This window comes from Coregonus clupeaformis, unplaced genomic scaffold (assembly GCF_020615455.1).
Source record: "Coregonus clupeaformis isolate EN_2021a unplaced genomic scaffold, ASM2061545v1 scaf0145, whole genome shotgun sequence".
In the NCBI taxonomy this organism is placed as follows: domain Eukaryota; kingdom Metazoa; phylum Chordata; class Actinopteri; order Salmoniformes; family Salmonidae; genus Coregonus; species Coregonus clupeaformis.
The window spans coordinates 631,874-658,932 of record NW_025533600.1 but is presented as its reverse complement, the minus strand read 5'-3'; the positions used below and the strand labels follow the sequence as shown (position 1 = coordinate 658,932).

The following is a 27,059-nucleotide window of genomic DNA, read 5'->3' as shown; positions in this document are numbered from 1 at the left end:
GTTTGTATTGTATTTTAATGAGTGACACCCTGTGTTTTCTTATTTTGGGTTCACACCCAGTGGGTGTGAAAAGGGGGATTGTGGGGATCTAGATGTGATGACTAGCTTAGAAAGAATGCATTAATGATTAAACATAAAAGGTTTGTACTGTACTGATATAAATTGTTTCACATAACAAGCTGTGATTCATGTGAGGAACGTTAGGGGGTAGGATGAGATAAGACTTGTATTTCTCACAGACACATACACACTTCCGCTTTGTTAAACCATCATACTCAAGGACATGTGTACTGCAAAAAGGTGCTGACTCTACAGGGTGTGATGATAACAACTTATGCCTGGCAACAGTGTGCAACAGTGGAGCGCCAAGGGGCTGGGACCAGCCTGTGCGCCAACGGATAGGCTGAGTAAGTGTAAACCACGCTCAGTCTCTACTCTGATTGGCCAGCAGGGAGCGGGAACTATCTCTGTCAGAGTATTTTAAGAAGAACTCATAACAATGGCTTAGTTCTCTGAGTGCTGTTAGAAATAGCGTAATTCAAATCTGGTATTGGAATAAGAGAAAACATAATCAAGAGATATTCAATCCAAGCTAAATGTATTATATGCTAAATGTATGTATGATAAGTATGATGGTTCGTATACGGGCTCATTGAAATACCACGCAGGGCAGACAGAGAACTGATCCATTGTTACAGGCTGTTCTTTACATTTACATTTACCTGACAGTGATAGTTCCCGCTCCTTGCTGGGCCTATCAGGGTAGAGACTGAGCGTGGTTTAGACTTACTCAGCCAATCCGTTGGCGCACAGGCTGGTCCCAGCCCCTTGGCGCTCCACTGTTGCCAGGTGTCTAGTTGTTTTGCAACTTATCCAGAAAGTCAGCACTTTTTGCAGTACACATCCTTGAGTATGATGGTTTAACAAAGAGGCAGTGTGTATGTGTCTGTGAGAAATACAAGTCTTATCTCATCCTACCCCCTAACGTTCCTCACATAAATCACAGCTTGTTATGTGAAACAATTTATATCAGTACAGTACAAACCCTTTATGTTTAATCATTAATGCATTCTTTCTAAGCTAGTCATCACATCTAGATCCCCACAGTGCCCTGTGTGGTATTTCAGTGGACCTGTATATACGAACATCATATTTACCATTGAAGTGGTTTGCATTAATTAAAATACTAGTCTATTTTAGAAGACGTGTATTGACCTCTTTTGTTCCTAATACCAGATTTGAATTGACGCAACTTAACAGACATTATTTCCAGACTCACTTTAAGTACAGTTCCTCCTTAGGAGGCCTGTCTGGGAAACGGTGGTCCCCAGCGGGAGGACTGTCCACAAAGATAGGGGTCGGGAAAACACTGTCCTCCTCAGAACGCTCCCCCTCAATCTGTGTGGGTGCAAGACTGCTCGCGCCTGACAGGGAAAGCAGTCACATCTGCGCTGCCCGGGTTTCCCTCGATTTTCTCCTCAGACTCCCGGCTTGCAAAACAACTGCCCGCTTGCAAAACAACTGAAACGATTCGCCCCCATGGCGGACTTCTCCGGCGCCTCCATGCGGATGAGGGCGAAACAGGGCTCATCTGCTTCCTCTTGACAGAGCACTTCCTCCTCTCTCAGTATGATACTTCTTTGGGAAGCGTAGTATTGCTTTCAGAAAGGTACACAGAAAAGGCTGGTCATTACAATACGTTAATTAATTTGTCGAATATTTTATATAGATTTCATGATACTTGAATATCACTTAATATTGCATGAAATGTATCAAAGTTCCCTAAACACATAACACGCTGTCGCAAAAAAGAAAATGTATAGGCCATGAATTTTCTTAAGTGCTCGTTAAGGTAGCGTGGCCGAGTGGTCTAAGGCGCTGGATTTAGGCTCCAGTCATTTCGATGGCGTGGGTTCGAATCCCACCGCTGCCAGTACGTTTTTTTAAAACCTTGCCTTGCATTCATTTTGAGAAATACATTTACATTTTAGTCATTTAGCAGACACTCTTATCCAGAGCGACTTACAGTTAGTGAGTGCATACATTTTTCATATAATGTACGTACTGGCAAAACGTACATTATAGACCACTTGACCTTGACGTAATTTCAACTGCAACCTTTTATGGTGTTGCTGTATGAGTTGCTCCCCAATGTGGCGCATGTATCATAGTACAGCCTGGCATTTGAAACAGGTTAACGCATCTTGTCGTTTATTGTCATGAGTCTTTTTTCTGGAGGCAGAACGATGTCCCATTGTATAGGCCAGCTGCAAAGTCAATATTGGCTATATTAATTTAAGATTAGGGTTAGGCGTTAGGCGTTAGGGTTAGGCATTAGGTTTAGCAGTGTGGTTACGGTAAGGGTTCAAATCAAATCAAATCAAATTATATTTGTCACATACACGTGTTTAGCAGATGTTATTGCGGGTGTAGCGAAATGCTTGTGCTTCTTGCGCCAACAGTGCAGTAATATCTAACAAGTAATATCTAACAATTTCACAACATATACCCAATACACACAAATCTAGTAAGGAATGGAATTTAAGAATATTTACATATATGGACAAGCAATGACAGAGCGGCATGGACTAAGATACAGTAGAATATTATAGAATAGAATACAGTATATACATATGAGATGAGTAGTGCAAGATATGTAAACATTATTAAAGTGACTAGTGTTCCATTTCTTAAAGTGGCCAGTGATTTCAATAGGCAGCAGCAGCCTCTAATGTGCAAGTGATGGCTATTTAACAGTCTGATGGCCTTTAGATAGAAGCTGTTTTTCATTCTCTCGGTCCCAGCTTTGATGCACCTGTACTGACCTCGCCTTCTGGATGATAGCGGGGTGAACACGCAGTGGCACGGGTGGTTGATGTCCTTGATGATCTTTTTGGCCTTCCTGTGACATCGGGTGCTGTAGGTGTCTTGGAGGGTGGGTAGTTTGCCCCCAGTAATGCATTCGGCAGACCGCACCACCCTCTGGAGAGCCCTGCGGTTGCGGGCGGTGCAGTTGCCGTACCAGGCGGTGACACAGCCCGACAGGATGCTCTCAATTGTGCATCTGTAAAAGTTTGTGAGGGTTTTAGGTGACAAGCCAAATTTCTTCAGCCTCCTGAGGTTGAAGAGGCTCTGTTGCGCCTTCTTCACCACACTGTCTGCGTGGGTGGACCATTTCAGTTTGTCAGTGACGTGTACGCCAAGGAACTTGAAGCTTTCTACCTTCTCCACTGCGGTCCCGTCGATGTGGATGGGGGGTGCAACCTCTGCTGTTTCCTGAAGGTTAGGGTTAGGTTTAAAATCAGATTTTATGACTTTCTGTCCCATTGTCACAAAAACGACAAACAGTTGTGTTTAGTAAGGCTTTATTCCGTTCATGTCATTCAGCAAAACATATTATTTAATAACTGGTTTATCATATTGCAATATTTGAATTGAAGAAAAATGGAAGAGCACTGGGAGCAATTAAATATTTATCAGATACACACCATAAACATAAAAACGATTCTTGATACAAAATAGTAATTGGCATTCAACATGGAAAGGCTTTCTCTTTTTTCCAAAAGCTTATAAAATGACTATGACTGGTTGATTAAATCCTACAGACTAAATGTGAATCACAACAAATCCCTCACCAAAGTAGATGAGGAGGGAAGCATGCATTATTATGAATGACAATCAACATGTTTATATATATATCTTTTTTTTAAAGGGTGGCTATTTAAAGAATCTCAAATATAACATTTATTTTGATTTGTGTAACACTTTTTTGGTTACTATTTGATTCCATAGGTGTTATTTCATAGTTTTGATGTCTTCACTATTATTCTACAACATAAAAAATTTGTAATGAGTAGGTGTGTCCAAACCTTTGACTGGTAGTGCATATATCAATCAATGCAAAGATGAATTATTTTTACTAAAACTTCAGTTTTCACTTCAGTCCAACAAAATGTTTAATTCCTAATTTCACAGAAAGTCATACCATGTAGTAGCCTAATACTTTGGGAGTCTGGTATGACGTACACCTACACACACCTAAACAAAACTACTTAAAAAATCAAAATACGTTTAAGGAATGGTCAATAGGTTTATGACCATATTAAAGCACTGTCCTGTATTCACATTATGATTCTCTGGTTCAATATAAGAACCTCTTTCTCAAGAAAATAACCCCAGATATATGATACACTCCACCCTATGGAAGGCAATAGAGTTTGAACAAAGCACCATATTATTTCAACATATTCTACATACTACACATTTTATCATCATCCATCTACAGCCCTAGTTAACTGTACTATAACATGATATACCATGACAAACATTATAGAAGGACGGAGTTGCTAGCATTAGGTCAACCGTATGTGGTATATTAATGTGGTCTTCTATGTGTATCTGGATGTGCACTATGCATGCTTTCTATCATTGCTTTTAGCTTGGCGTAAGGCCAAGACCATAGGTACCCGAGAAAGGCGGATAACAAATGAAACGTATTAGTGAGTGTATTAGCTGTGTTAAGATTTAGGCTGGGTCTTAGTGGGCTGTTATTTGAGTTTTAGCCACAGTAGCTGCCTAGTGTTCCCAGAGACAGGAGCAAAGCAGGAGGACAGCCAGGCTGAACCCCAAAACCAGCAGAAGGACCAGGAGCAGGGGAACAGTCCGAGAGGGGCCTAGGAGGGAGGGCCTGGAGCGGGATGGTCGGGACCGTATGTACTGGTCCACTGAGTCCCTCAGGCTGTAGCGTCTGGGGCAGTAGCCCAGGTCTCGACGGGCCTTCTCGATCTTGAAGGTGTGGCTCACTGCAATGTTCCTCACCTGGGAGGATGGAGAGAAGATTCAGGGAAATGGTAGCCAGGTACCTGACTGTTTCTGCATTCAACAAAGTTAACTGTCTTGGTTGTTAAGACAATGACCTGTTGGTTAAAGCAGAAACAGACTGCCACCCAACACCCAGTTAAAGGAAATAGAGTTATACAAGCTGTTTAGGAGAAGAGTGTTAGTGGTCTGTACTGTGCCCCTGTCTCTAGCCCCCACCTCCTTGCCAAGAAGGCAGCTTAAGAAACTCAACAGCACTCCTCCACTCATGCCCAATCAGGGTGTACTGAGATGGGCATAGTGCTCAGTACTGCCTGGGAGGCAGGTTAGGAGCACTGGAGCTTCAAGGGGGTTAGACTCCATGCTAATGGATTTGAATAACCTCAGTTTACCAACATCCTGCCGCCTCCTGTGTGACGGATGTCTCTCTGGTCCCTATATCCCCTTACCGCACGGAGGATACGATGTCTGCATGGAAAATACCTGTAGTGACAGAAGCTCTCAGACAAACCCGGTGGCTCAGTGTAACGTGTAACAGAGATTCAGCAAATATACTATTGTCTCTTTGGGGAAAATCCATTTGAATTAAATCACTTTTTGACAGCACCCCTTTTGATGTGAATGAAACCTTCCATACATATTTGCCCATTGTAGAAGTGCTCAGAAAGGGACTTTTTGTAACCTGAATGTCAAAATATATGAAAGTGCTCAAAGTTGACCCCTTTTGCATAGCCCACCATACCATGAGACATCCATGTCTTCATCACTGGAAAATATAAATGGTTGAGATTGATATAATTTAAAAGCTTATGAACAGGGTTTCAAACTATTTAATAATTTATTGAAAAAATGTTTTTTAATAAAGATTGTACTTTTTAACCATTAACGTCAATTGTCTAAGAATGCGTAAACTTCAATTATTTTAACATTTGCATATGTTGTGGCTTAGACCCTATTTTACATAATCTGAGGTTTTTGTGTTGTGCCCACTGTTGGTTGAGACACATGCTCGTGAATACAGGGTGGGTGTCATGTTTTGGCTGATAGATTTCAATTTTCAAATGGTACCACAAAGATGGTTGGAGGTCCAGACATAAGAGAATGTTGACTTGGATGGGAATATGTGTTGTTTTAAATTATACTGTCAATCCTCCATAGGAAACATATTGAAATCATAGAAATATAGATAATAGAATAGACATTACCATTTAAATTGACATTCAATGGCGGGTGGACCAGCTGCCATCTTTGTGGTATTAATAAGAAGTTAAAATTTCAATTAAATTGACATTTCAATGGTGTACCAGATCAATTGCAGTGGTCTGAAGGGATAGGTCCATTCTATGAATTCTATCTGAAGGGATAGGTCCATTCTATGAATTATATTTCTATGATTGAAATGACACCCACCTTTTTATTCAAGAGTATATTGTGTCTTAACTGATGGTGGGCACAAGACAAAAACCTTAAATGATGTAAAATAGGGTCTAAGCTACAACATCTGCAAATATGAAAAAAGTATTTGTTTTGATTAAAAACTATATCAACCGTTTATCTTTTCCAGTGATGAAGACATGGATGTCTCATGGTATGGTGGGGTATGCAAAAGGATCAAACTTTGAGCACTTTTACACTATATATACAAAAGTATGTGGACACCCCTTCAAATTAGTGGATTCGGCTATTTCAGCCACACCCATTGCTGACAGGTGTATAAAATCGAGCACACAGCCTTGCAATCTCCATAGACAAACATTGGCAGTAGAATGGCCTTACTGAAGAGCTCAGTGACTTTCAACGTGGCACCGTCACAGGATGCCACCTTTCCAATAAGTCAGTTCGTCAAATTTCTGCCCTGCTAGAGCTGCCCTGGTCAACTGTAAATACTGTTAGTGTGAAATGGAAACGTCTAGGAACAACAACGGCTCAGCCGCGAAGTGGTAGGCCACACAAGCTCACAGAACGGGACCGCCAAGTGCTGAAGTGTGTAGCGCGTAAAAATTGTCTGTCCTCGGTTGCAACACTCACTATCGAGTTCAAACTGCCTCTGGAAGCAACGTCAGCACAATAACTATTCGTCGGGAACTTCATGAAATGGGTTTCCATGGCCGAGCAGCTGCACACAAGCCTAAGATCACCATGCGCAATGCCAAGTGTCGGCTGGAGTGGTGTAAAGCTCGCCGCTATTGGACTCTGGAGCAGTGGAAAAGCATTCTTTGGAGTGATGAATCACGCTTCACCATCTGGCAGTCCAAAGGACGAATCTGGGTTTGGCGGATGCCAGAAGAACGCTGCCAATGCATAGTGACAACTGTAAAGTTAGGTGGAGGAGGAATAATGGTCTGGGGCTGTTTTTCATGGTTTGGGCTAGGCCCCTTAGTTCCAGTGAAGGGAAATCTTAACGCTACAGCATACAATGACATTCTAGACGATTCTGTGCTTCCAACTTTGTGGCAACAGTTTGGGGAGGGGCCTTTCCTATTTCAGCATGACAATGCCCCCGTGCACAAAGCAAGGTTCATACAGAAATGGTTTGTCGAGATCGGTGTGGAAGAACTTGACTGGCCTGCACAGAGCCCTGACCTCAACCCCATTGAACACCTTTGGGATGAATTGGAACGCCGACTGCGAGCAAGGCCTAATTGCCCAACATCAGCACCCGACCTCACTAATGCTCTTGTGGCTGAATGGAAGCAAGTCCCCACAGCAATGTTTCAATGTTACTTTTGGTCATGTAGTGTATCTCTTGAATGTTTTGGTATTCAGGTATAAAAAGTCACTTTCTGACCACTTCTTCCGTGGGCAAACTTATGGAAAGTTTTGATAAAAACAAAAGGAATGCTGTCAAAAAATGATTGAATTCAAATGGATTTACCCTTTAGAGACTTAGCATGTATGTCTCTCTGTACACCTGTCTGTCTCTGACGGACCACTGACTGCTGTCTCTTGTTAGTCCAGCAACAGGACCGTTGAGCAGAGTAGTGATGTTGTCCAGTAATGTTTCAGGTTAGGAGATAACCCTAAAGCAAGGGAGCCAGTTGGAATTGAGCCTGCACTGAGGTCAGTTCCTGTGTCCCCAGTGTTGATCTTCCACAGATCTAGGATCAAATTACCTTACCGTAAGTCACAGACAATCCTAGGTGGAGGAAAATAATGTCTGACCCTGGATCAGTGATTAGGGGGCAACTTCTCCCTACTCCATCCCACCCTTCCAAGAGAAATACACACAGCAGGCCACTATTTTATTCACAGGACAATTATCGATCTCCCGGTGGCAGCCGCCAGAATGTCTGACTGAAGCAGCTCCTGGACCAGCAGCCATGTGGGCACGGCTTTGGTTTCTGTCTCATCACACATTCATGAAGTAATGCCTTCCTGGGAACGACAGATAGCAGCTCCTACTACAAACAGCTCCTCGGGCCCTCCTCAGTGCCAGGGCAGCATGTATGCAATACTACTGCCATCAGTCACCTTCTCCATACATGGCTGCTTTCCATTCCAAAAACATATCTCCTACCTTCATTTCTACCTCCTTTTATAGACCTTGAAAGGCCTGAGATGTGTGGCATCAGACCTGGGTTCAAATACTATTTCAACTATCTCAGTTACTTTCACATACATTCGAAGTAAGTATTCAGATGTATTTTATTTGAAAAGACAAGTAATTTAACATTTTAATGTATTTGAAAATAAAACATTGTATAAAACATTAGGAACACCTTCCTAATTATTGCCCTTTTACCCTCAGAACAGCCTCAATTCATCGGGGCATGGACTACAAGGTGTCAAAAGCGTTCCACAGGAATGCTGGCCCATATTGACTCCAATGCTTCCCACAGTTGTGTCAAGTTGGCTGGATTTCCTTTGGGTGGTGGACCATTCTTGGTACACACGGGAAACTATTGAGCGTGAAAAACCCAACAGCGTTGCAGTTCTTGACACACTTAAATCGGTGCGGCTGGCACCTACTACCATACCCACCCCGTTCAAAGGCACAAATCTTTTGTCTTGCCCATTCACCCTCTGAACGGCATACATACACAATACGTCTCAATTATCTCAAGGCTTTAAAATCCTTCTTTAACCTATCTCCTTCATCAACACTGATTGTGACATCAATAAGAGATCATAGTTTTCACCTGGATTCCCCTGGTCAGTCTATGTCATGGAAAGAGCAGGTGTTCCTAATGTTTTGTACACTCAGTGTACACTTGGAAAGTATACAAAAATTAAAATACACTGACTCAAATACACTCCCATGCGTTTAACCCAGGTATTTGAAAGAAGTATTTGAAAATCCTTTAAAATACAATTTGGTTGACTATTTGGTTTTTTACAAATAACCATTCAAATACTCAAATAAAAGTACTTGTTTTGCGCTGGCATTGCAAGTACCATGCTATACCAACTGAGCTACACGGAACAAGGGTAGAAGGAGGGTGCTTTTTGAATTGCAACGCAATAGGACTGTATTAGCTGTGACTTTGGATAATCAGTTACTCCTACCTTTCATTCAGACAATGGGTTAATCAGAGAAGAACAAGTTGACCTAGCATTAAGCACACATAGAGAAATAAAGGTGCCCATACATTTTTGGCAGTTATTGCTGTTTGCAGTAACAGATTGACTTTTTCCAACTGCATCGCAATGGTCTTGTCAGTTCCTTTCCTGACTGCATCTCAATGGTCTCGTCAATTCCTTTCCTGAATGCATCTCAATGGTCTCGTCAGTTCCTCTCCTGACTGCATCTCAATGGTCTCATCAGTACCTCTCCTGGCAAATGGTGTAAAGAAGCATCCCCCCTCCATCTACCAATGCCTAAAGCTGTGAATTCATTAAATGTCTCATTTTGAATAACCCTGATCCATAATATACAGTATGTATAAGAGATTGGATCAGGAAGGAAGGGGGGTCGGTGCGCCTGGAAAATACTTCCCCTAATGAAATCTGTCTGCAGATCTGGCTGAAGGGGGCCTCCGTGAGACTTAAACAAGAATCTAATGAAGGATCTAGTAACCCAAGCCCCCCTTAACCCAAACATGCACGCACGCACACACACACACACACACACACACACAACACTGTCTGTGTGCTGGGTCATTCCACCAATTAGGTGCGTTTTGAGTAATGTAAATATATATATACAGTCGTGGTCAAATGTTATGAGAATGACACAAGTATTGGTCTTCACAAAGTTCGCTGCTTCAGTGTTATGAGATATTTTTGTCAGATGTTACTATGGTATACTGAAGTATAATTACAAGCATTCATAAGTGTCAAAGGCTTTTATTGACAATTACATTAAGTTTATGCAAAGAGTCAATATTTGCAGTGTTGACCCTTCTTTTTCAAGATCTCTGCAATCCGCCCTGGCATGCTGTCAATTAACTTCTGGGCCAGATCCTGACTGATGGCAGCCCATTCTTGCATAATCAATGCTTGAAGTTTGGTTTGTCAGAATTTGTGGGTTTTTGTTTGTCCACCCGCCTCTTGAGGATCGACCACAAGTTCTCAATGGGATTAAGGTCTGGGGAGTTTCCTGGCCATGGACCCAAAATTTAGATGTTTTGTTCCCAGAGCCACTTAGTTATCACTTTTGCCTTATGGCAAGGTGCTCCATCATGCTGGAAAAGGCATTGGTCGTCACCAAACTGTTCTTGGATGGTTGGGAGAAGTTGCTCTCGGAGGATGTGTTGGTACCATTCTTTATTCATGGCTGTGTTCTTAGGCAAAATTGTGAGTGAGCCCACTCCCTTGGCTGAGAAGCAACCCCCACATGAATGGTCTCAGGATGCTTTACTGTTGGCATGACACAGGACTGATGGTAGCGCTCACCTTGTCTTGTCTTGTCAAGGTGTTTTCCGGATGCCCCAAACAATCGGAAAGGGGATTCATCAGAGAAAATTACTTTACCCCAGTCCTCAGCAGTCCAATCCCTGTACATTTTGCAGAATATCAGTCTGTCCCTGATGTTTTTCCTGGAGAGAAGTGGCTTATTTGCTGCCCTTCTTGACACCAGGCCATCCTCCAAAAGTCTTCGCCTCACTGTGCGTGCAGATGCACTCACACCTGCCTGCTGCCATTCCTGAGCAAGCTCTGCACTGGTGGTGCCCCGATCCCGCAGTTGTTGATGATCCGATAAATGGTTGATTTAGGTGCAATCTTACTAGCAGCAATATCCTTGCCTGTGAAGCCCTTTTTGTGCAAAGCAATGATGACGGCACGTGTTTCCTTGCAGGTAACCATGGCTAACAGAGGAAGAACAATGATTTCAAGCACCACCCTCCTTTTAAAGCTTCCAGTCTGTTATTCTAACTCAATCAGCATGACAGAGTGATCTCCAGCCTTGTCCTCGTCAACACTCTCACCTGTGTTAACGAGAGAATCACTGACGTCATGGCAGCTGGTCCTTTTGTGGCAGGGCTGAAATGCAGTGGAAATGTTTTTTGGGGATTAAGTTAATTTTCATGGCACAGAGGGACTTTGCAATTAATTGCAATTCATCTGATCACTCTTCATGACATTCTGGAGTATATGCAAATTGCCATCATCAAAACTGAGACAGCAGACTTTGTGAAAATTAGTATTTGTGTCATTCTCAAAACTTTTGACCACGACTGTATTTCACCAGATTTCATTCTGTCATAAAGAGCACATGTTCAACTTAAAAAACATGTTTCCCATCTCAAGAGGTTCAATAAAAAAATGACTATAGTAAGTGCCTATTAAGCGCTAAATAAAGTAACAGGGTTGACGACTTGTGACAGGGGGAATGGATGCTTGTTGTGTGCAACAGGGAGGGGCAATTGAATGCAAGCTTCACAATGTATTTATTTATTATTAAAACATTTCTAGCCTGTCTATCTATGGGTAACAAGGTTGACGTGTTCATGCTCAACCCGCTCAGTGTTCCACCGCAAAACACTAGAAAATGGCCAAAAAGAATAGAACCAGCTCACCTGATTTTACACTATGATTTGACTATTAGATGTTCAATGTTTATTTTTAAAAAGTTTTTTAAAAATGAATTGTTTCACCATATTAAATCGAAAGTGCAGTTCACGTAACAGGGTTGACCTTAAAATGAGGGTTAGGATTTATTTTACCTTAAAATGGATCACTAATCACATGAATAAATAATAATCTTCAGAAATGACTTTGTCAAAGCAACAAAATAACTAGGGCTTTACAATGATGGTGAAAACTTGGATAAATGTGTGTTAAAATATTCCTAGAAGACACAGAGGATGTACAGAGGGACATGTCCAAATGCAGAATTGTAGCACTTTAGCAAGTCTTTATTCATATACAAATGTATTGAATTTTCCATGTGGTCTATATTAAAGGGCACTTCATTTAATATAAAAGGATTTCCAATTTGTGCACAATTTCTACTTAAAATATCAAAGGCACTCATTTTGTGGAAGACCCTGCCACCGTGGCCCAGTGGGGTTCTGACACTGACTGAGACATGTCACCATGACCCAGAATGCAACACTTCAGAACTTTAGAACTCAAACAGAGTGAAAGGTCTAAGTAAATGCTTGGGAAAATTCAAAATGTTCTCCCTTCCGTGTGTTTGCTCTTTGTATCGAGCATGTGACAGGAAAGAGACTCTTAGACTGTTACACTTAATGAATACACTGAATATATGCAACACTGGAAAACATGGCATATTTCTCAACAACGTTTTCTTGCAAGTGTGGTGAGGAAGGTTGGTCCTCACATCAGTGCTTGGCTGCAATGTAAAACAGCTTAGGAGAAAGGAGGAAAGAAGAAGAAAGTGTAGAAAGGAGGAGTTAAAATGGGAAGAGGGAAGAGGGGTTAGGTGTAGAAAGTGCTATGAAGGTAGGTAGGTAAGTAGGTAGGTAGGCCAAGACCAAAGAGCTCTCCAAGGATGTCAGGGTCAAGATTGTAGACCTACACAAGGCTGGAATGGGCTACAAGACCATCGCCAAGCAGCTTGGTGAGAAGGTGACAACAGTTGGTGCGATTATTCACAAATGGAAGAAACACAAAAGAACTGTCAATCTCCCTCGGCCTGGGGCTCCATGCAAGATCTCACCTCGTGGAGTTGCAATGATCATGAGAACGTTGAGGAATCAGCCCAGAACTACACGGGAGGATCTTGTCAATGATCTCAAGGCAGCTGGGACCATAGTCACTAAGAAAACAATTGGTAACACAATACGCCGTGAAGGACTGAAATCCTGCAGCGCCCGCAAGGTCCCCCTGCTCAAGAAAGCACATATACAGGCCTGTCTGAAGTTTGCCAATGAACATCTGAATGATTCAGAGGAGAACTGGGTGAAAGTGTTGTGGTCAGATGAGACCAAAATCGAGCTCTTTGGCATCAACTCAACTCGCCGTGTTTGGAGGAGGAGGAATGCTGCCTATGACCCCAAGAACACCATCCCCACCGTCAAACATGGAGGTGGAAACATTATGCTTTGGGGGTGTTTTTCTGCTAAGGGGACAGGACAACTTCACCGCATCAAAGGGACGATGGACGGGGCCATGTACCGTCAAATCTTGGGTGAGAACCTCCTTCCCTCAGCCAGGGCATTGAAAATGGGTCGTGGATGGGTATTCCAGCATGACAATGACCCAAAACACACGGCCAAGGCAACAAAGGAGTGGCTCAAGAAGAAGCACATTAAGGTCCTGGAGTGGCCTAGCCAGTCTCCTGACCTTAATCGCATAGAAAATCTGTGGAGGGAGCTGAAGGTTCGAGTTGCCAAACGTCAGCCTCGAAACCTTAATGACTTGGAGAAGATCTGCAAAGAGGAGTGGAACAAAATCCCTCCTGAGATGTGTGCAAACCTGGTGGCCAACTACAAGAAATGTCTGACCTCTGTGATTGCCAACAAGGGTTTTTCCACCAAGTACTGTCATGTTTTGCAGAGGGGTCAAATACTTATTTCCCTCATTAAAATGCAAATCAATTTATAACATTTTTGACATGCGTTTTTCTGGATTTTTTTGTTGTTATTCTGTCTCTCACTGTTCAAATAAACCTACCATTAAAATGATAGACTGATCATGTCTTTGTCAGTGGGCAAACGTACAAAATCAGCAGGGGATCAAATACTTTTTTCCCTCACTGTAGGTACAGTAGATACGTAGGTAAGTTGTAGATAGGTACTGTAGATACAGTGGGGAAAAAAAGTATTTAGTCAGCCACCAATTGTGCAAGTTCTCACACTTAAAACGATGAGAGAGGCCTGTAATTTTCATCATAGGTACACGTCAACTATGACAGACAAATTGAGAATTTCTTTTCCAGAAAATCACATTGTAGGATTTTTAATGAATTTATTTGCAAATTATGGTGGAAAATAAGTATTTGGTCACCTACAAACAAGCAAGATTTCTGGCTCTCACAGACCTGTAACTTCTTCTTTAAGAGGCTCCTCTGTCCTCCACTTGTTACCTGTATTAATGGCACCTGTTTGAACTTGTTATCAGTATAAAAGACACCTGTCCACAACCTCAAACAGTCACACTCCAAACTCCACTATGGCCAAGACCAAAGAGCTGTCAAAGGACACCAGAAACAAAATTGTAGACCTGCACCAGGCTGGGAAGACTGAATCTGCAATAGGTAAGCAGCTTGGTTTGAAGAAATCAACTGTGGGAGCAATTATTAGGAAATGGAAGACATACAAGACCACTGATAATCTCCCTCGATCTGGGGCTCCACGCAAGATCTCACCCCATGGGGTCAATATGATCACAAGAACGGTGAGCAAAAATCCCAGAACCACACGGGGGGACCTAGTGAATGACCTGCAGAGAGCTGGGACCAAAGTAACAAAGCCTACCATCAGTAACACACTTCGCCGCCAGGGACTCAAATCCTGCAGTGCAAGACGTGTCCCCCTGCTTAAGCCAGTACATGTCCAGGCCCGTCTGAAGTTTGCTAGAGTGCATTTGGATGATCCAGAAGAGGATTGGGAGAATGTCATATGGTCAGATGAAACCAAAATATAACTTTTTGGTAAAAACTCAACTCGTCGTGTTTGGAGGACAAAGAATGCTGAGTTGCATCCAAAGAACACCATACCTACTGTGAAGCATGGGGGTGGAAACATCATGCTTTGGGGATGTTTTTCTGCAAAGGGACCAGGACGACTGATCCGTGTAAAGGAAAGAATGAATGGGGCCATGTATTGTGAGATTTTTTGTGAAAACCTCCTTCCATCAGCAAGGGCATTGAAGATGAAACGTGGCTGGGTCTTTCAGCATGACAATGATCCCAAACACACCGCCCGGGCAACGAAGGAGTGGCTTCGTAAGAAGCATTTAAATGTCCTGGAGTGGCCTAGCCAGTCTCCAGATCTCAACCCCATAGAAAATCTTTGGAGGGAGTTGAAAGTCTGTGTTGCCCAGCAACAGCCCCAAAACATCACTGCTCTAGAGGAGATCTGCATGGAGGAATGGGCCAAAATACCAGCAACAGTGTGTGAAAACCTTGTGAAGACTTACAGAAAATGTTTGACCTGTGTCATTGCCAACAAAGGGTATATAACAAAGTATTGAGAAACTTTTGTTATTGACCAAATACTTATTTTCCACCATAATTTGCAAATAAATTCATTAAAAATCCTACAATGTGATTTTTAGGATTTTTTTTCTTCATTTTGTCTGTCATAGTTGACGTGTACCTATGATGAAAATTACAGGCCTCTCTCATCTTTTTAAGTGGGAGAACTTGCACAATTGGTGGCTGACTAAATACTTTTTTTCCCCACTGGGTATTCCAGCATGCTTACCTCATTTCTGGTGAAGAGCAGAGGGATCTCCACTATTGGCCTCAGAGCCAGGTGTAAACATTCCATCAGAATGGCTGTGAAATACACACCTTGGATGAGGAAGGAAGACAGCAGTGTGGCAAGTCTGAGCTATGAGCAGCGTACTATTACAACAGTTTGACAAGTATGAAACTGGTGTGTATCCTGACAGAGTGTGGCTGGTGTTGGGCATGATCAGCGTACTGTTACAGCAGTGTGGGTACTTGTGTGCTTGCGTGTGTGTGTGTGCATGCGTGCCCGTTTGTGTCTCCTACCTGCTGTATAGACCAGTGAGACAGGCAGGTGTATCAACGGTCGGCTGTACCCCAGCTTCTCAAACTAGAGAGGAGGGGAAAGACAGAGAGGATATCAAAGACCAAGACAAGATAAACTATATGTGTTAATCACCCAAAGAATATATAGAGTTACTCACCAGTGGTGTTAACCATTCAAACAGGTTGACAGATTCCCCGTCATTGATGAAGTAGGCCTGTCCACTCTGGGGGAGAAAGGTTGATATTACTATGTATACACACACCCTCTCCCATCCCCTCCAAAACACACACACACACACACCCTCTACCCCAAACACACACACACCCTCCCCCCAAACACACACACACAGGCCTAAATATGTACAATGTGTACAAATGCCAACTGAAGGTAGAACAAAGAAGTGGTCTATAGTATAAATCAAATTATAGATCATGTAATAACAGTCCTTTGTAAAGTCTTCCTTTAGTGCTCCGATGGAGATGGTGAGTAGTAGTAAACTCACAGCCACACAGTTCCTCTTGGGTGTGAGGCTTTCGGCAGCCAGTACGTGGGCCAACACCAGGTTGTCCACATGGACCCAGTTCATCTTGGCCTGGCGGTTCCCAAAGCTGAAACTGAACAACCGCCGCTCCACATTCACCTGGGGAGAGAGAGAAGGAGAAGTGGAGAGAGAGAGAGAGACGGAGGGTGGGGGCGGGATAATCTGACTGAATTCAGGTTAGACTGTATTGTTGTGCTGAGAGTATGTCTGTTCTCATATGAGTGTGTTTGTGGTTGTGTACGTGTGTCAGGGCATGCATGGGTTTGTGTGTGTACAATGGTCTGACAGTGAGTGAGGGGAGAGGTAAACTGTATTAGGGGAAGAAAGATTAAAGAGCCTCTAAGCAGCTTGCCCCATAGTGAACCGAGAACCGCAGCATCCCAGCCCTGTTCTACCCAGCCCAGCTTCCCTTCATTCTCCCCAGGGGAGAGAGAGAGGGGTGAAACAGGATACCTTAAGATGATCCATTAATAATATATCCTCACCAGGTACACATTCTGCCAGCCAAGGATCTAAACCCTAACAATGTACTGGCAGAGAACCTCTATACCCAATAGAAGGGCAATGAGACTGGGCTGTCATTTTATTGTGCCACCCACAATTAAATAGTACACAGATATTTATCTCTATGGTGCCGCTATCTTGAATGGAAAGTGACAAATCAGGTGGAATGTAGGGCTATGTCAGTTATTTTCATTGTGATTCTATGTGGTAGTTAGGTGGACGGACACTCACCATAACCCTGTGTAGGTGTCGTCTCTCTTCTGGCCCGTAGATGCCTGAGGGTCTCAGGACACAGGTCCGCAAGAGACCCCCACCTTTACAGGAGAGAATGGCATTGAATAATGATTTCTTTTTGGCAAAACTGAAAGTTTGTTACAAATGAGTTACTCCACTGTGTAATTACTTGTAATTGAGTGTAGAAATGTAAATTCCATGTCACTGCAAGGTAGTGTACTGTGCAAATGTATGTAGGTTATTGTAATACTGTATGTAGGTAGTAGTAATAGCTCATCAACATATATAATATGTTAACCTTTGCTTCAACCTGAACCAAGCTTCCAGTGTTAATATATTTCGTCTACATCCCCTCTTAATAAATGCATGAATGGTCCAGTAGGGTATATAATGACATAGCGCCATGCTCCTAGCTTAATTTAATGTTGCACTATGCAGAAATCCACTCTGCCATTTCCTGGTTGCTAAAATTCAAATAGTTTGCCTAATTTCAGTTTATGTGACCAAATAAGATAGTATAGTGTAGAGAATCATTGTACCATCTAAACCGCTGTGAAATATAATTTCCATAACCAAAAATATTGTTGTTTCAGCTGTTTGACCAAAGTAAAAGATGCAAAAACTAAACTTAAGAACAGGAAGCATAAAAATAGCGCACATAGAACAGCTCTAAAAATCACTGGAATCACACTAATGTAGTAAGATCATTCCTACACACCTTTGAGAGAGATGAACTGTACATGGGTTTACGTTAATGGATACAATGTGTGTGTGTGTGTGTGTGTGTGTGTGTGTGTGTGTGTGTGTGTGTGTGTGTGTGTGTGTGTGTGTGTGTGTGTGTGTGTGTGTGTGTCAATGTCTCCTGTGATTCTGACTGTCAGTTTTACAGTAAGTATGTACACTACCAGTCAAAAGTTTGGACACACCTTTTTCTATATTTTTACTATTTTCTACATTGTAGAATAATAGTGAAGACATCAAAATTATGAAATAACACATATGGAATCATGTAGTAACCAAAAAAGTGTTAAACAAATATTATATTTGAGATTCTTCAAATAGCCACCCTTTGCCTTGATGACAGCTTTGCACACTCTTGGCATTATCTTAATCAGCTTCATGAGGTAGTCACCTGGAATGCATTTCAATTAACAGGTGTGCCTTGTTAAAAGTTAATTTGTGGAATTTACTTCCATCTTAATGTGTTTGAGCCAATCAGTTGTGTTGTGACAAGGTAGGGGTGGTATACAGAACATAGCCCTATTTGGTAAAAGACCAAGTCCATATTATGGCAAGAACAGCTCAAATAAGCAAAGAGAAACGACAGTCCATCATTACTTTAAGACATGAAGGTCAGTCAATTTTGGAACAATTCAAGAACTTTGAAAGTGTCTTCAAATGCAGTCGCAAAAACCATCAAGCGCTATGATGAAACTGGCTCTCATGAGGACCGCCACAGGAATGGAAGACCCAGAGTTACCTCTGCTGCAGTGGATAAGTTCATTAGAGTTACCAGCCTCAGAAATTGCAGCCCAAATAAATGCGTCACAGAGTTCATGTAACATACACATCTCAACATCAACTGTTCAGAGGCGACTGTGTGAATCAGGCCTTCATGGTTGAATTGCTGCAAAGAAACCACTACTAAAGCAAACCAATAAGAAGAAGAGACCAGTTTCTTGGGCCAAGAAACACGAGCAATGGACATTAGGCCAGTGGAAATGTGTCCTTTGGTCTGGAGTCCAAATTTGAGATTTTTGGTTCAAACTGCCATGTCTTTGTGAGACGCAGTGTGGGTGAACGGATGATCTCCACATGTGTATTTCCCACCTTAAAGCACGGAGGAGGAGGTGTTATGGTGTGGGGGTGCTTTGCTGGTGACACTGTCTGTGATTTATTTAGAATTCAAGGCACACTTAACCAGCATGGCTACCACAGCATTCTGCAGCGATACGCCATCCCATTTGGTTTGGGCTTAGTGGGACTATCATTTGTTTTTCAACAGGACAATGACCCAACACACCTCCAGGCAGTGTAAGGGCTATTTTACCAAGAAGGAGAGTGATGGAGTGCTGCATCAGATGACCTGGCCTCCACAATCCCCCGACCTCAACCCAATTGAGATGGTTTGGAATGAGTCTGACGGCAGAGTGAAGGAAAAGCAGCCAACAAATGCTCAGCATATGTGGGAACTCCTTCAAGACTGAACTCCTTCAAGGTGAAGCTGGTTGAGAGAATGCCAAGAGTGTGCAAAGCTGTCATCAAGGCAAAGGGTGACTATTTTAAGAATCTCAAATATAAAATATATTTTGATTTGTTTAACACTTTTTTGGTAACTACATGATTCCATATATGTTATTTCATAGTTTTGATGTCTTCACTATTATTCTACAATGTAAAAAATTGTAAAAATAAATAAAAACCCTTGAATGAGTAGGTGTGTCCAAACTTTTGACTGGTACTATACGTGACGTGTGTCTGTGATGCATGTCTGTAGTGCATGTCTTGTACTGCTGCTACTAGCTGTGTTTGTCTGTGTGTGTAAGTACATCCCTATGTGTGTGTTTGAGACAAAACAGTGTCGGGTGAACACTGCTCTCCAGTCTCAAGTGGCATTGGGCTTTCCAGCTCTAAATTTAACTGGTGTCAGCAGGTCCAGTTGGATTAGGTTGCACGCACATAGAAAGCTTGGTTTCCATGCCAACCTCAGTCACACACACACACACATGCACACACATGCACACACAAACAGTTTGGCTGTGGATACACACAGCATCCATTCATACACACTGAGAACCATAAGACAATGTCAATGAACTGAACACTCCATTTCCATTTGAGGATATGATGGACGTCTTGATGCTATAAGTAACCCCCATCCTATCACCTCAAGACCATGCCAGACAACGTCACAGTGTCTCTCCCATAGAAATATAATTATATTAATAGATCCAATACTGCATATCTTTATTCTATTTCTAGGGTCTCTCCTACCTTTGAGTGAGCGTCCATTGGCTGTTAGGACCATCTGGTCAGAGATAGATTTGGTCCTGGAGTAGTGGTCTATGTGCTGGGACAGGAGAACGCATCATATCCATTTATATCAATACATGTTTTCTATTATTTCCTAAGAGAGCTATCAGAGGACTTATTCATTGTTACTGCTGCGGCTGAGGAAAGTACATGTAACTGTCAGAATAAAGGAAACACTCGAGTAAATTAGTTTTACAAAGTATATTGAAAGCAGGTGCTTCCATACAGGTGTGGTTCCTGAGTTAATTAAGCTATTAACATCATGCTTAGGGTCATGTATAAAAATACAGAGTTGTTTTTGATGGCAGTCTCAGACTGAAGTATGTAGCGAATGATAGAGCAGAGGAAGAATTCAGTTTGAGTCATCAGGCAAGCGTTTTCCACCACCATCAACAAAACACCAAAATATGGAAGAATGGTGTCGCATCCCTCCAATAGAGTTCCAGACACTTGTAGAATCTATTCCAAGGCGCATTGAAGCTGTTCTGGCAGCTATTGATGGCCCAACGCCCTATTAATTAAGACATTTTTATGTTGGTGTTTCCTTTATTTGGGCAGTTACCTGTATGTCCTTCAGAAGGGGTTGCAAGATACAGTGGGGGAAAAAAGTATTTAGTCAGCCACCAATTGTGCAAGTTCTCCTCTTGACGTGTACCTATGATGAAAATTACAGGCCTCTCTCATATTTTTAAGTGGGAGAACTTGCACAATTGGAGGCTGACTAAATACTTTTTTTCCCCACTGTAGATGCATGTCAGATGCGTGACACCCATACTGTACACACCACACACACTTACTCTCTCTCACACACACCATGCCAGTCTCAGGTTGACAGGCTTTGAGCCTCTAAGCTATCCTAAACTGTGTAACTCTATTCATGAGGGCCTTCTACAGTCATGCAAAGCCAAGTAAGCTGGAAGGAGCAGCTCTGGTGGAAGATTACATTCATGAGCTTCCTTTATTATCCTGGTTTTGGATGTCATGTACACCATGTCAGCTTCAATCTCAAGGCTTACTGTAAAACATCACATTGCAAAGGTGCCCAGTCCTTTACCCAATAGTACCACATTAATATGAAAAGTCAACTATGAAAAAAGATCATACATTCTATATGCGCAGTAAGTTTAGTTTTCAGAGCAAACAATTATTCTAAACAGACACAGCAAAGCTAGCCTGGGTAAAGCAGACAGAATACTGCACTCACTAGCATTCAGTCTGGTTTACCCAGGCTACAGTAAAGCTGCTCCTCATGGGGACATCCTGTTCTTACTCACCATGTCCAGGGGCACACAGGGCAATGAGTCCTCGTCGCCCTCCTCTATGGGTTTGCCAGCAAACGTCACGTTGATCGTACTGGTGTAGACCAGCCTGGTGATACCCTTCTCCACACACACTGAAACCAGCACACACACAGACATGGTTATCATTGGGCCAAGTCGTTTCATTTTGAAGTCGTTGGATTGAAAACACCATTGAATTTTCTAAACCTGGGTCATCGGCATGACTTAAAAGCCTATTAGCCCACTGAGCTCAAGCCTAGTCAATAGCTCTGGGAGCTAATACAAGTCTTTAGGTCTCGGACAAAGAGACTGTTCTACACCACCTCCAACTACATTTAGCAGGCATTATATGGCTACTCATATATGGCTGTACCATTACACTGCACCCCATTAGAAGCCCTTCAACAGGTCTCTTCCACTATTTCATCATAGGGGCCAAATGTTTACACATTATTGCGCAGGAGGGCCAAACATTTCCCACCTCCTAGAACGTCTTGGGCTTATATAAAATTCAGTTACATACAGTATGTTGTGCAAAGATAATAATGTATGTAATGTAAAGAATGTGTTGTTAATCTAAAGAATTATCTACCTGTCTGTGTGAGAGGGGAAAGTGATGAGTGTGACACACCGTGGTACAATAGTTGAAGAGTGAGGTGAGGAGGGAGGGGAGGAGGGAGGGGAGAAGGGAGGGGAGGAAGGCGGGGAGCTTGTTACCATTAATGACGTTGTTCGTCCCTCCGACGTTGACCGACTCCACCTGCTCTTTCCTCAGCTGTGAGACACAGAACAGAATAACTTTTTAAAAGAACATTTTAACACTGTATGTGTGGGAACTAATGTGTAATGACACCCTTTATAACGTCACTTCAAAAAGTTAGTAAATCTCCTGCTATATGACCACTACCTTCGGCCTGTCCTTACCCACCCAGCCAAACACCCAGACAAGCTTTCTAAGTTACATAATTATCTCCTAGCTGACTGTAAATATTTCAGAGCGAGGGAGAGAGACTCAGTATCAGGCAGTGTAGCCAGAGAGGGACTAGAGACACAGGTGATACTACAATGTGAACAGATGAGTTTCACTAACAAAGCCTGCATTCTATATGTTATGATTTATCCTACACTGGAATAGATAGACAGGCATCAATTCCATCTCTGTCACCCGCCACTCAAGTCGTTGCACTTAAGACAAAAAAAGTACATTCTCATGGCACATGTGTCTGGTGTGCGGTCCACATCCTTCATTCTTGGAACAGTGTTACGGGAGACCAGCAACTATGAGTGATCGTTTTTGAATTGTTTACATTCCCAGTCAGCTAAATTAATAAAGAAAGGAGAAGGGTTCAATTCTACCCTCCATCTGTTCAGGCACTCACCTGCTCTGGGCCTGACATCCCATAGGAAGCGGTGTGGAATATACAGTCGACCCCCTCACAGATCTTATACAGAGAATCATAGTCCCGGATGTCGCTCTGCAAGGGGAGAAAATCAGTACTATGAAAGACAATAATATGCAGTGTTTATTCCTCTTCCCTATGACTGTACTTCACTGTTATACAGTATGTAATGTAACAGCATGATAAACCATCGGACTCAACTGTCTCATGTTAGAAACAGTCAACCCTTTGTTTTATTCATATTAGAAAGAGCGGCTCTGATATGAGTGTCAGAAAACATTTGACACAATTCATCCAGTCTGCTATGGAGCTCTCCGCCTTCTTTTCACAGTGAACTATCTTGTTGGGTAAGATGACAGCTTGAACATATAATACATGGTATGTCCATAAATTAGGCAATGATTAGTAAGTACAATTAAGGTAAAGTGCCATGAAGGCTGCACCTGAAACCTGAATCAGAGCCCCACCCCCTTCTGTCCTAGTCAACACCTGGCACCCTTAACGAGATCACTTACCTGTGTCTTTATACCTGAACCAAGTATACCCAACCTTATTAGCCCTGTCTACCCTGGGGTTTATGAGGAAAAATACTACACTAAAGACACTTGAATTTCAATGTATCCCCCTGATAACATACAGTGTTCTCTCTCTTTACTTTTTCAATTAAGATCTTAACAAACCAAGTGGGGGAATTTCAAGCTAGTAATCATTTAGGTACAATGATTGAAAACAAAAGGAAAGCAACAAAACCCTGCAAAATCCAGGACTGGAGTTGCGTACCCCAACACCATTCCCGGGGTGAATCTTAATTTCCACTTAAGTAAAATGTTTACTTGTCATGCATTGATGACAGTGGGATACTAAGTAAACATTTGAAAGTTGAAAGTTAGGATTTGCCCCGAAGCGACTAGTGTGTCTAGTCTACCTACCTGATGGAAGACAGTGCCGTCTGGAGTATCCCACGGTGGCTTGTGAAGGTCCAGCAGCACCACAGACACTCCCTGGCTGGCCAGAGCACTCCCCAGCCTCAACCCGAAATACCCTGCTCCCCCGGTCACCAGCACCCTGCCTGCCCCCGACACTGCCCCTCTCAAGGCCTGATCATTCACTTCATCCAGGCGGGAGGCTGCACACTCTGGGCTTCTGCACCGGGAACCCACCACCCCGTTGGCCCTGTGTCGGGTGGCTGGAGTTGGGGTCGAGGTTAGGTCGGGGGCTGGTCGGCTCACCAAGGACTGGAGCTGATGGTTGAGGTGGTGGTTGAGGAGGTGTCCATTGGCCTGTATACGGCACCCAGCACTGCCTGGGTCGGGCAGGGGGACACAGGTGTAGGGCAGCTGCTCCACCTGGCACAGAGAGCCTCCGTTGTCCTTCATACTGGGGCCACACAACTCCATTCAGACTCCTCTTGGGATAGATGAATTCAGAACCCTGTGAGTGACAGGGGGTTCAAATGGTATCATACCTCATCATGACAGCTATTCTCCATAAGATACATGGTAGCCACCTTCATCGGCTATAACTGATAGCATTTTCTTTGCCAATTAATTTACATGACCAGACTATTAAAAAATGAACTAAGAAATACTCATTCATTTGACTGTGTAATCAATAGAGTAAACTACAGGACTAAAACAAGTTTGACTATGTGTCAGTCTGTACAATGAGTCCTCGCGGAAACGCACTGTTGCGCTCGGCGCAGACATCACAGATGCAGACAGACACCATGTGCCATTGTGTATTCGAATGTCAAACTCTAGTTATTTTATCTTAAATGTCACATACACATGAATACTAGTTCCGTGGTACTATATCCTCCACTATACTACACTGATGATTTCCTACGACAAAGTTGCGTTAAAAGTATGGTTTTCTAACATTTACGCAAAGCCAAAATGCGCAGATTGTAAATGTTTTTTTTTCTGTGCAATTATATTGCATATTTTACAACGGTCCTAAAATAAACATACAATATCCCATCAACCTTATGAATAAACCAAAAGATAGGCCTACCCAGTGATGCGCGGATCAGGTTGCCACACTACTTTCCATTGTAAATTATGTCAATAAAAACTACTTACCCTTTCAACGTACTGCCATATCCCTGCTTATGTCCATTGAGTACATATCATTAAAATACCCCCCTTTTTCTATTTTGACACCCCTCAGGTCCCTGCGATCTTCGCTGACAACCTTCGCCTGACAATCACTTGTGGCTTCACCTGGGACTTACCGTAGGGTCTGGATGAAACGCGCATGCCTCTGACTAAAATCATGTTTCACCGCGGCACAGGTACAAAATCAGCAAATCTACAGAATATCTATTTGTCATTCCTCCTCCTCAGACCTCGCCCCTCCCCTAGTCCTGTCTCAACCCTGCACTTCTCAAACCTCTCTAACTCCCATCCAACTTCCCAGCATCCTTGGGCAATTGCTGGCTCAGCTGCTTGCTTCTTGATGAAATGTTAACACTTTAAAGCTGCAATCAGCAGTTGAAACAATAACAAAGATGTTCCCGGCTCCTGTTTCGGTAAAAAGCTGAGGGTCGGGGCTGGAGAAATGTAACCACTCTCAAATTCAGAGACAGAGCTATGGATACAAGGACTGATATCAACATTATAGTTTGATTATGTTTTGAGGCTATATACAGTGGGGGGAAAAGTGTTTAGTCAGCCACCAATTGTGCAAGTTCTCCCACTTAAAAAGATGAGAGAGGCCTGTAATTTTCATCATAGGTATACGTCAACTATGACAGACAAAATTAGATTTTTTTTCTCCAGAAAATCACATTGTAGGATTTTTAATGAATTTATTTGCAAATTATGGTGGAAAATAAGTATTTGGTCAATAACAAAAGTTTCTCAATACTTTGTTATATACCATTTGTTGGCAATGACACAGGTCAAACGTTTTCTGTAAGTCTTCACAAGGTTTTCACACACTGTTGCTGGTATTTTGGCCCATTCCTCCATGCAGATCTCCTCTAGAGCAGTGATGTTTTGGGGCTGTCGCTGGGTAACACAGACTTTCAACTCCCCTCCAAAGATTTTCTATGGGGTTGAGATCTGGAGACTGGCTAGGCCACTCCAGGACCTTTGAAATGCTTCTTACGAAGCCACTCCTTCGTTGCCCGGGCGGTGTGTTTGGGATCATTGTCATGCTGAAAGACCCAGCCACGTTTCATCTTCAATGCCCTTGCTGAAGGAAGGAGGTTTTCACTCAAAATCTCACGATACATGGCCCCATTCATTCTTTCCTTTACACGGATCAGTCGTCCTGGTCCCTTTGCAGAAAAACAGCCCCAAAGCATGATGTTTCCACCCCCATGCTTCATAGTAGGTATGGTGTTCTTTGGATGCAACTCAGCATTCTTTGTCCTCCAAACACGAGGGAGATTATCAGGGGTCTTGTATGTCTTCCATTTCCTAATAATTGCTCCCACAGTTGATTTCTTCAAACCAAGCTGCTTACCTATTGCAGATTCAGTCTTCCCAGCCTGGTGCAGGTCTACAATTTTGTTTCTGGTGTCCTTTGACAGCTCTTTGGTCTTGGCCATAGTGGAGTTTGGAGTTTGACTGTTTGAGGTTGTGGACAGGTGTCTTTTATACTGATAACAAGTTCAAACAGGTGCCATTAATACAGGTAACGAGTGGAGGAGAGAGGAGCCTCTTAAAGAAGAAGTTACAGGTCTGTGAGAGCCAGAAATCTTTCTTGTTTGTAGGTGACCAAATACTTATTTTCCACCATAATTTGCAAATAAATTCATTAAAAATCCTACAATGTGATTTTCTGGATGTTTTTCTCCTCAATTTGTCTGTCATAGTTGACGTGTACCTATGATGAAAATTACAGGCCTCTCTCATCTTTTTAAGTGGGAGAACTTGCACAATTGGTGGCTGACTAAATACTTTTTTCCCCCACTGTAGTATTTGTTTACATTTACTTTGTTTACAGACATTGGGGTAAAACAAGCTTATATTTTGGGTTCTGATGGGGTACGATAGTTGAACTAAGCTCATGGACCTACTTTACCTTTCAACGTACAGAAGCCATGGATTACAGGCAACATCCGCACTGAGCTAAAGGGTAGAGCTGCCGCTTTCAAGGAGCGGGACTCTAACCCAGACGCTTATAAGAAATCCCGCTATGCCCTCTGACGAACCATCAAACAGGCAAAGCG

The 27,059-nt window shown here is 42.7% G+C and overlaps 1 protein-coding gene and 1 non-coding gene across 3 annotated transcripts; one reads left to right on the top strand and one right to left on the bottom strand.

Annotated features, from left to right (window-relative positions):
- The first annotated feature begins 1,851 nt into the window (after nucleotides 1-1,851).
- Nucleotides 1,852-1,933, top strand: trnal-uag. Its single transcript has one exon. It is a non-coding gene; the product is annotated as a tRNA-Leu (tRNA).
- A 1,880-nt stretch (nucleotides 1,934-3,813) lies between these two features.
- On the bottom strand, nucleotides 3,814-25,252 carry LOC121557116 (putative short-chain dehydrogenase/reductase family 42E member 2). Of its 2 annotated transcripts, XM_041870993.2 has the most exons (11): nucleotides 23,809-25,252; nucleotides 22,859-22,954; nucleotides 22,197-22,254; nucleotides 21,474-21,592; nucleotides 20,161-20,236; nucleotides 17,164-17,246; nucleotides 16,390-16,527; nucleotides 16,045-16,110; nucleotides 15,887-15,950; nucleotides 15,594-15,667; nucleotides 3,814-4,818 (listed from the first exon to the last, which is right to left on the bottom strand). In XM_041870993.2, exons 1-11 carry the CDS (start codon nucleotides 24,274-24,276, stop codon nucleotides 4,576-4,578), a joined length of 1,485 nt encoding a protein of 494 aa, XP_041726927.1. In that variant the 5' UTR covers nucleotides 24,277-25,252; the 3' UTR covers nucleotides 3,814-4,575. The 2 variants fall into 2 exon arrangements, with proteins under 2 accessions (XP_041726927.1, XP_041726928.1); XM_041870994.2 differs by lacking the exon at nucleotides 15,594-15,667.
- Nucleotides 25,253-27,059: the final 1,807 nt, after the last annotated feature.